The sequence below is a fragment of the Corvus moneduloides genome, chromosome 3 (genome assembly GCF_009650955.1).
Source record: "Corvus moneduloides isolate bCorMon1 chromosome 3, bCorMon1.pri, whole genome shotgun sequence".
Lineage (NCBI taxonomy): Eukaryota > Metazoa > Chordata > Aves > Passeriformes > Corvidae > Corvus > Corvus moneduloides.
The window spans coordinates 11,009,537-11,020,057 of NC_045478.1; the positions used below are offsets into that span (position 1 = coordinate 11,009,537).

At 42.9% G+C, this 10,521-nt stretch overlaps 1 protein-coding gene across 1 annotated transcript; it reads left to right on the top strand.

Annotated features, from left to right (window-relative positions):
- The first annotated feature begins 1,371 nt into the window (after positions 1-1,371).
- On the top strand, positions 1,372-7,956 carry LOC116441783 (cytosolic 5'-nucleotidase 1B-like). The gene is made up of 6 exons (XM_032104096.1): positions 1,372-1,594; positions 1,716-1,883; positions 4,478-4,607; positions 5,074-5,196; positions 5,855-6,039; positions 7,048-7,956. The coding sequence occupies exons 1-6, from the start codon at positions 1,466-1,468 to the stop codon at positions 7,384-7,386; spliced, it is 1,074 nt and encodes a 357-aa protein (XP_031959987.1). The 5' UTR covers positions 1,372-1,465; the 3' UTR covers positions 7,387-7,956.
- The last annotated feature ends 2,565 nt before the right edge of the window (positions 7,957-10,521 follow it).

Genomic DNA, 10,521 nt, shown 5'->3' on the forward strand with positions numbered 1-10,521 from the left:
TTCCTCTGACCTCCCCATTTCCTCTGACCTCCCCATTTCTATCACTTCCCTGCTTCCAGATCCCTCCCTGGTTAGCTGGGCATCAGGCAGTGTGGCACATTTGGAGGTGGCAGATCAGCCAGGCAGTATTTTTTTGCTACTACACAGCACAGGAACAGGCAGATAAAGTGCTTTCCCCAGCGGGGCAACAAATTGCATGTTGCTGTTGATTTTCACTAAACATTTTAACATTTTAAATCTCTTTGAGATCTTTATCCTTTTGTCAAATTTGTTTGCAGTTGAACATCACTGGGGAAAGACGGACAGATGGTATAATCACATAAGCCTCCTTTCACTGGGAAGCCACATTAAAAAAAAAAACAAGGGGCAAAAGTAAAAAACAATCCTATTTCTTCTTTGGAGACTGGATGGAGGCAGAAAGATCTGACAATCGGATGTAGATTATGTAGTGATCAAGGTTGGAATCAATGTTTGGAGTCTTCATTCAAAATGTTAAAGGTCCTTTGCATGGTGATCACATGTGCTGTGACACAGATACCACTGTGGGTCTGCTGTGCCATATCCTGTATAGGCTTAGGAGAAAATCTGATTCCTTCTTCACTTTCCACTCTCTCCTACAGCTTATCAGTGTGGAAACCTTTGCTGTGGTTTGGATGGTGATCTGCAGAAGCAGACAGGACCATTTCAGAGAGCTGTATGAGTATTAGATGCTGCCCATAGCTCTGTGTGGGACTCTGGATTTTAGGACCACTCCAACCTCATGCCAGAATAACAGTTTTTGTGGGTGTACACACACTCTCCACACCACTGCCCATATTGCTGTTTCTTGAAGGTATTTTCCATATTGCTGCATGACACAAACAACCCCAGGTCACACACATCAAGCCCATTTTGAGTGCTAAAACATATTATACAAGGAATCTCCTGGGAATTTGTTGCAGTTAACAGTAAATCAATTAAGCCATTGCAGTTAAATAATGAATCTCTAGTGCTGTAGGCACAGTGAGTGCCGGCGGCTGCAGCCTGACACCAAGCAGCTGCGGGCACCGCTCCCCGAGCACTGCGGAGGGCAGCGGCCGGAGTCAGCGTGTGCTGGAACGGGGCGCCGCAGGTGCCGTGAGGGCGGCGGGGAAAGGCCGCAGCTCCGGCTCCGGCTCCCGCGCACCCCACGAACCCCACGATGAGGGGAGACACTGCGGGCGGGCTGAGCCTCGGGCTGTGAGGGGTTGGGGGGGTCGCGGCCCCGCTTCCCCACAGGGCCCGCACCGCGCCGCGGTCGGGGCCGGGGCCGGGGCGCCCCGCTCCGAGGTAAAGCCAGACCGCCCCGGGCCCCGTCCCCGGGCGTGCATAGAGCCGGGGAGAGGCAGCGCCGGTGCCTTCCCCCGCCTGGCCGGGGCGGGGCAGGAGGGCGGCCGCTCTAGCCGCTTCCCGGTAGCCCGCTACAGCCCCGGCTGCGCCAGGAACCATGAGCGGCTCCGGCTCGGAGGAGCCGCAGTCCAGCCAGGCGGCGGAGGACGGGCAGCAGGAGGCCGAGCAAGACTGGGCGGCGGCCAAGGCTTTCTACGACAACCTGGTTACCAAGAGAGCCCGGCCGGTGAGTGCGGGCGGGTCGTGGGCCCGGAGCTCGGGGGTCCGGAGCTCGGGGGTCCGGGGGGAGGCTGGGGGCCCGGGGGCTGAGGGCCGCGGGCCGGCACTACCCTGCGCTCGCTCCGCAGCCCAAGCCCCAGAACGCCATCACGGTGGCCGTGTCTTCCCGAGCACTCTTCGACCTGGTGGAGGAGCGGCGGATCTACGAAGAGCATGGGGTGGAGAAGTACGTGGAGTACCAGCAGAACAACGAGAACGTCACCCTCAAGCCCGGACCGGCGTTCTATTTCGTCAAGGTAGCCAGGAGGCGGCCCGGAGCGGGTGGCCCGGCAGGGCGGGGGAGGGTGTGGGGTGCGGCGGGGCGCAGAGGATGATGCGAGGCCAAATTTCGGGAAGAGGAGGAGCCCGAAGCCTCCTTCAGCAGAGATAATCCTGCCTCGGGGAGATGTTTTTGGGAGTTGTTCTCCCGAGGCCGAGCTCATCGCGGCGGGGCAGCCCGGCAGCATCCCCCGCATCTCTGCACGCCCTGGCCCCGCGGACACAGCTTCTCTCTCCCTCTCCCATTCCCTCTCCTCTCCTCCCTCTCCCGCCGCACTAATGCCGAACGCCTGCAGCAGAGCACGTACTGCTCGCGTCACCGGGACCGGAGTGGTACCCTCAGCATCCCGGTTTGTATCCCGGCTCACAGCATCACATCCCAGGTGTGGGTAAGGAGCAACTTGCCTTTTCTGCTGGACATGGGGCGCACAAAGCACCTTTCCTTTGACGACCGTTTCAGTAAAGATAGGCCCCAAATTGTTTAAGTTTGTCACAACCTTTTCCTCCCCAAAACCACCCAAAACAGAACAAAAAAACTAACTCACTTCCCCCCTGACCCCCCTCCCAAAAAAACCCCCCAAACCAACCAAACAACCAAACAGTGTTGATTTTTCATTTCTTCTGGTCAGCTTTTAATTTTTCCTTGCATTCATTGTCACCCTGGAAATTGTTCTTGAGGACCAGCAAAAGAAATGGACTCCCTACTTCTGAGTCAGGGTTTAAGAACAGCTGAAATAGAATATTTTGCTTTCATTGTACAAGAAAATAAAAATGGCCAAGGGAAACAGCCTGCAGCATGGAAAGCAAGTGAAATTACAGAAAAGTGAAAAGACTTGAAAATATGTATGGTTTTGAAGAGCACAGGTTTTAGTGGGACTGTCTTGAAAAAACACTGTCTTACAGAGTTAATTTTATGTCCGTTGAGAATTGTTTGGTGAGATTTACCACAACGATTTTAGGAGATTAGTTAAATCATATTTAGAAATTATACTTGCTGACATCAGAGTTCTGGCAGAACATTTCAGATTTTAAAAGTAGATTTTCATTACTTCAGTTTTGGTCTCAGGAATTTAAAACATTTTCTTCATTAATCACTTTGTGAACATACACAATGGAAAAATTACTTATGTCACTACCCATGCTGCTGTAAATATAATATAGCTGTTAGTAGCACTAATGGCACAAGCACTGTAAAGGTGCTTTTAACATAGAAGTGTGCCCATAAAATAATTCACTTCATACACCAGTGAGGGCAGATTGATTTGGGAATTTACTGCATCTTTTCCTATATGTAGCAGTCCTGCTAGCACAGTCAGTTTTTAAGATTTATTAGAGTTCAGTGTGAAATTTAGTTTGAGTATAAGTAAGATTTGACTCTTTAACTGCTCATACTTTGAAAATCAGAGCTGTTAGCTATGTCCAGCTAAAGGCACCTTGATCTCTGTTTCCTTCCGATATGCTATTTGCATTTGAATTCTTTGTATTAGCAACAGGAATCATTAGTCTAGAGAACTGTGGCTTTGTTAAGTCACCCTTTCTACTTGGAGACAAAGCAAAAAAGAAATAATATATTTTTCTTTGGATTCCCTTATTGAAATGTTTAAGATACTCACTTAAAAGTATCATATCTCATGCTTGTAGCTCTTAAGATTTGTAATCACAGGCCAGGGTGTCCTTAGACTCCAAAGTATACAGGCACTGGACAAAAAAATGGCATCATTTCCCTCACTCACCCTTAGCCTCTAATAATTTAAGAAATCACCAGTGTAATAGAGTATTAACAATAGAAGTGAGTTATGACCACTTACTAAGATTTTTTCCTAGGCCTTATACCAGGCTCTCACTTAGAATTTTCCTAAGCACAGTCCCAAAATAACATAGCCATGCTTTTTAAAGTGAGAGTCCCAGAATTTAATTATGAAATTGTGTTTTAGTTCTGAACTACTGGTCTGACTTTTTAAAGTACCTTAATAAAAGTCAATCTATCTTGCATTCGTTTGATGATTCGTTGTTCATTTTGTTGCTGTAATCCCAAAGAATTCCATTCAGGGGCCAAGATCCCAAAAGCAAAAAGATCTTACTCCAAAGGGATGAAGTTCTAAATAGGAGAACAGATGGATACAGAGAGAGATGAGCAGATGAAAAGTCAAGGAAATAAGAACACCAGACTGTGGTTATAACATTTTGGCCCATTATCTTTGAAGAGATCTCAAATCAAAATCTGTCTCATTCAGTACTGCAAGTAGAAGCTCTCAAGCTAATCATGTTGGCAGGATGTGATTTTGTACTCGCTACTTAAGGATTGCTTTTGACATCTGATGACTTGAACTGTGTCAATAAATCAGCATAAGTGAATTCCGTACCTCAGGAATTTACTTGCTTCCTTTCAAATGAACCCAGTCAAATAGTTGCTGGGGGCAGCAAAGCACAAAGGAGTAAAACAAGTTCAGCAAGTTAAGGTATCAGGTATTTCACATTCTCCTTCAAGACAATCCTATCACTAAAACTACAGTGACTAAAAAAGGAGGCACATTTCCACTTGTCTATTGACTTCCACATTTTTGATCTGCAGGCACTGGAGCATGTCAATGCCCGGCTTCTTGAGCTGTACCCTGATGATGAAGAACGGTTTGATATTGTCCTGATGACTAATAACCACGCCCAAGTGGGAGTGAGGCTCATAAACAGCATCAATCACTATGGTAAATAAAATAAATACAAATGTGTAGAATTGCCATCTGTTACATAATTTTATCCTTCCTGTTCTGACTTTGGGAAAAGCAGTTTCTTTGATATCTATTTTTGGGTGTTAGCGTAAGAGAAATAGTATTAGACAGAATTTGGTCCAGTGCTCTAGATTTGTCAGGTGTCAGCCATAACTTCTGAGAAGTCCTTAAACATTTTGATGTTTGGTATCTATGCTGCCTACGCATACATCTTCACAGCAGTTACTCTGCTGTCTTAGAGGGAATGTTTTCCCCTAAGTTCTCCATGAGGATGGGCTGATCAAACATTGTAATCATTTTAAGTTGTGTAACTTACTGAAATTGAGATTAACATATTTTCTTTAAGTTTACTGTAAGCTAGGCTAGTGTACCTTTTCACAGGTTCCTTTTACAGGTTTGTAGTGTCAAGGCAGAGCTACACCTTGTGCTGTTCTTACTTTAGGCTTAACAATTGAACGTTTCTGTATGACGGGAGGAGAGAGCCCCATTGGTTACCTGACTGCGTACCTCACGAACCTGTACCTCTCAGCAGATTCTGAAAAAGTGCAGGAAGCTATAGAAGCAGGTTTGAATTGACTTTCTTTTGTTTTCTCTCTGCTGAGCTTGTTCAAAAATTAATATATCGTGTGTCTTTCACAGAAAGTAGTGCTGCCTCATCAAATGCAGAAAGTCACCACTTAGTATGGTGCAAGCTTATCACTTATTTTTACTCAACCAAATAAAAGCATGTGATACTATTCTCTCTGACCCTTCAGCCTGCTTAATAATGACAGCCTAATCACCCTACACCTTTCTGTCTTACCTCCTTCAACAAGAAACCAAATTTGCACCTCTATTCAACTTCTGTTTGAACAGCATCATCTTTTTGATACAACTTACAAAAGCAACTTCTGTGTCCTATAAGGAGTTAAAAAATAACAAATACTTGGATTGAGTGGTCTCCTTGGGATTTCCTGCTTTTGTCTCATTTGCAACACAGCTTGGGGACCATTTTTGTATAGTCTTATATGAAAGTGGAAGGAAGCATGTCCAAGAAGTTTGGGACAGCGTCCATGCATTTGTGTTACGGAACAGCCATCTCTAATTAGCTTTTGTGATCATTAGCTTTTCGTGCTCACCATGTATAAAGGTCACCACCAATAAGTTGTTGGAACCAAACTGCTGGTGGTTTCATGAAAGACTTTGCAGGACATGCTAACTGAGAGTCTCTGATCTATTTTCAGGCATTGCATCAGCTACAATGTTCACTGCCAACAAAGATGTTGCTTACTCAGATACACAGCTGAGGGTGGCATTTGATGGGGATGCTGTTATCTTTTCTGATGAATCAGAACAGATTGTCAAGGAACATGGATTAGACAGATTTTTTGAACATGAACAGCTGAATGAAAATAAACCTCTTGCACAGGTTTGTATTTCTTGAATTTCTTGTTTAAAGGCAGTTTCCACAAGACCTGATGGCTTTCGTTGCTACTGTATTTCTCCAGCTTCCCCAGTGTGGATGTGTTCTTTGTGAAAGCTGATGGCTTTATTTCCTTTTTTGAGGATAATCTTTAAAATACATGTTTCACATAAAAGAGGCCACCATTGCCATCCTTTTACCAGGCCACCATTGCACTCCTCTCTCTTTTCTCTAAGAGAACTGCATATATAAGACCATGACTTACAGTTGTCTTTTAATGCTATCATTAGAAAAAGAAATGCTAGTACTGATTCACTTGATTATTTTTTATCAGACTGTAGGTAATGTTAATTTCAAACACTGAGATATTCTGGTTATTGAAACAGCATAATACCTTCTTATTCCCAAGCAGAACTATGCCATTTGTCTAAAACCACAAATATTTTAACATTAGCTTAAATTGAAAGACCAATTCTGCTGTTGTTAAAAATAGTATAAACTCAGAATAAAAGCTTTATTTGTGAAAGTACTGGACAGTGCAATATATTGCAATTTGAACTAAACTGTCATTTACTTCCATTAATTGGAATGTAGTATAGTCATTAGTCTGGAAAGAGTTCACTGATGGCTTTGTAATTAGGTCTTCTACTGGTTTTTTTGTGCAGGAAAAAGAATTACTCATGGTTCATAGTAAAAAGAGTTCAATGTTTTTAATGAACACTTTATTAAAGACTATAGTTAAAAGTTAATATTGTAAGAGGTCTTGTAAGCCTTAGGGAGAATTATTTTCCCCCTGATCCTACTATGTAGTGTTATGGCTTTAACTTTTTTCCAGTGTATGAATTCCTAGTGAGGGTGCAGACCCATTTGGAGATGTTACATGGAGAGTTTGTGGAGGAGCACAGCATTTGGAAAAGGAATTCTGTGTGTAACTGGCAGTTTGGAAGAAAGCAAAAGAATGATTTGGGGAACTGTGGACATATACTAAATATGCTTCTGGTATTTCATACTCAGGGTCCTTTGAAGGGTTTTCTGGAAGACCTGGGGAAACTCCAGAAGAAGTTCTATGCAAAAAACGAACGATTAAATTGTCCTATAAGGACGTACCTGGTCACAGCCAGAAGTGCAGCAAGCTCTGGAGCCAGAGTGCTGAAGACTCTCCGCAGCTGGGGTCTGGAGATTGATGAGGCACTTTTCTTAGCAGGAGCACCTAAAGGACCAGTCCTGGTGAAAATTCGCCCCCACATTTTCTTTGATGACCAGATGTTCCACATCGAAGGAGCACAGAAATTAGGCACCATAGCTGCACACGTTCCCTATGGCGTTGCTCAGAAGTACCACAAATCTACATGACTAGAGGGTAACATTAAGGATAAGGTTCTTAACTCAGCCAGCCTCTAATCTACCAATAGTTACAAATGAAAACCTCTACATTTGTGTATTGTGAGCACTGTCTTTAAAGATTTAACTTCTGGCTAGAACATCCTTTAAAGGAAATATTTTTAATATTGGAAAGTTTTTAATAGAGTTATTTTAATATAATTCTTAAGCAGTTTAGATTTTTTACCTGTCTGTATCTAACACTGTGGTTTTGATATTAGGAGAAGATTTGTACTGTTTTTATAGCTTGAGACATATTCTGAGAGACAGAACAGTTATATTTTATCTAAAAAACTGTTGACGGGTTATTTATAAGAAAACCTATGCTGCAATGCTGGTTCTTGACAGTTATTTCTGAAGTTCCCAAAAGCACAGTTTACATGTAACTGTTTACGTGTTGGTGGTTTGCTCGTTAAATATGTGTTCAGTAGGTCTTTCACCACAAGGCTTTGGCTTCTAGTAAAATATTAGCGCATTTGGTCTTGTGTTTACATGTATTCTTCTATATTGTTTTCTTATCTTAATAAAGCTGGCTTTACAGAATAGAGGTTTTAGCATAATTTCTGAGGCAGAGCTTGTGTAATCAGAATGTTCCTGATATTTAGAACCATAAGTGACTACTTTCCGTCAAATCTGAGAGAGAGATAGAGGTCTCACTTAGACCCAACATACTTCACAGAGCTGGGTAGAAGTCTGAGATGCTGTGAGGATCTTGGCTGGGACAAAGGCTGAAGCTTTAGAGCACACCTTCATAATAGCAGAGAATCTACCCAGAAATAATGCTATTGGTGGAACTACTTGCTTCTTAACTAGATTTCCTTAGGATTTACAACTGTTCTGTGATCTGCGTGAACTCAGTTTGGCAACTTCAGATGAGTTTCCAGGGCACAGGTGCCTGTGGCTACATGACTTCATATTTCACCATAGGTCTAATCTCTCTCTTTTATGCTAAATTCCTGTATCTCATTGTTATCCATGTAATTAAGTGATATCCAAATGACACCACTAACATCTGTCAGGTGGTGTTTGTTCTCTGTCTCTCCCTAGTGGAACAACTGTCCTGTTTCATTTTTTATTGTTGTCATATATTCAAACCACTAGAGACAAAACCAAAAGAATGTGCTTTGCAGTGGAAGTAGAAATGGTGAATCAAGCTTGTGATGATCTGTGGTCCCTGGGGGAATTCAGCCCAGAATCTCACGTTAGCCTCTGAGAAAGTTTGGTCTCCTCTGTCCAGATGAACTGCCCTATTACTGTAGAAAGCTCCACTGCATCAGTTATGGTTTCCCTCCCAGGAACATAGGCAATCATTTTAATATTCTGGGTCCAAACCACAAAGTTCTTTGGAAGCAAAGGCAAAAGCCTTGATCCTGCATGAAACATGAATAGAGACCGTTGGAAAGGTCTTCAAGTGTTTACACCAGTATGTGATGTTGATGGGATGCACTGCAGATTTCTGGTGTACTTGGAGCTTTGTATGTGCTAAAGGCTTTGTGCCCAAAACATATCATATTTCCCAGCCCAGCCAGGAGGTGAGGAAGACATGAATAACTGAGGCCTGGTCATTGTCTGCCAGGATGGGATAGAGTTACCTCACCAAATGGAGATTATGAAAAATGTTATTAGCAGATGTTTTTATGTGAGAGCTCAGAATCCACAAGGAATTCAAAAATATTCCTTAGCTATGGAATATAAATTGTGTGTGTACCTTTACCACACAAGCATGGCTGCAATTTCAGAAAGACCAGTCCTGCCTTTTTGAAGCAGAATATGCATCGGCCATTTTTTATCTGTGCATTGTTAGAACTGTAGAGGTTGGGTGCAGGAAACAAAGCTGGCATTTGACTCTCATTGAACAATTACATCTTGATAATGAAAAGGTAATGGGATATTTAATCCCTATAGGAGTCCAGAGGTGAGTCTCATATCTGACAGGATAAGCATGCAAATCAGTGAATAAATTGGAAGTTGAGTCATCTGGTCTATTATTATGTTTACCTTTATTTCCAATGAACCATCCATCTACAGCAAGAATGAAGCCTACTGGCCAGGACATAGGAGCTTCCAAGTCTTTTTTTGATCTGTGCACACACAGTACTAGGGGACTCCCTCTTGCAGTGCCCTCCTGACAGCACTAAGGCATGTGTGAAAAGAGTTCACAAATTTACATAGTAGAATTTACATTCTTAGTCACAGAATTCAAATTGGCATTAAAGTTCAGAAGCTGATGTTGAGGCCCACAATCCCTTTTCCTAAATTAGTTGAGCAAAATGTCCTTAGATGTTTCAGATCACACACTGTCTTTTAATTGTCAGGCAACTGTTCCAGGCTCAGCGGCTGCTTCTCTGCATATCCAGCTGGCAGCATGGTGGGGGAGCAGAGCCTCACTAGTTCAGGCAAGTACCTTCCAGACTAGTCTGGATGTTTGGGGAGAATTTGGCTTGCCAAGCAGCCTCTGCCCGTTAAAATTATTTTCTTCTGCTCCAAGGCACAGCTTGGCTAGTGGACCGAAATAATATTTTTCAAGAAAATTCTGTGAAGTGGGGTGGGAGCTGAGGGAAAGTGTTTTCTATTTTTGTAGACATAGAAGAGAATTGTCTCTTAATAGCATTCCAGTCCACAAAACAAAACAAACAAGCAAACAACAACAGTGACAAAACAACAAAAAATGTCTTGATTCTCACGCTTATCAGGCTACCATGAGTTTATGCCCTGACAACTCATAACCCTAAGACAGTCACAGTTAAAACAACAGAAATATGTTTCAGCAGGGAAATAGAGAGAACTGTCCTTTATCAGCCTGTTTACAACACTGGAAGACAGACTTATGAAAAAGAAACTGTCATCCTAGACAAAATCTGGGAGAGGATTAATAATAACACAGATAAATTCTGTGTGGAAACAGAACTCTGTCAGGAAAACCCAGATCTTGTTCCCTTAGCTTCAGGTTCCTGCACCACATAAGAGTCCAGGTATGGATAAATGGGAATGTCTCCTACTGCTACCAAACCCTGTGGACAAAAATGTTAGAAATAAGATTCTGAAGGCGTTTTCAGATTTTTGTTTATCTGGTTTTTTACAGAACATATTCTCAGAGTGTGTTAGATA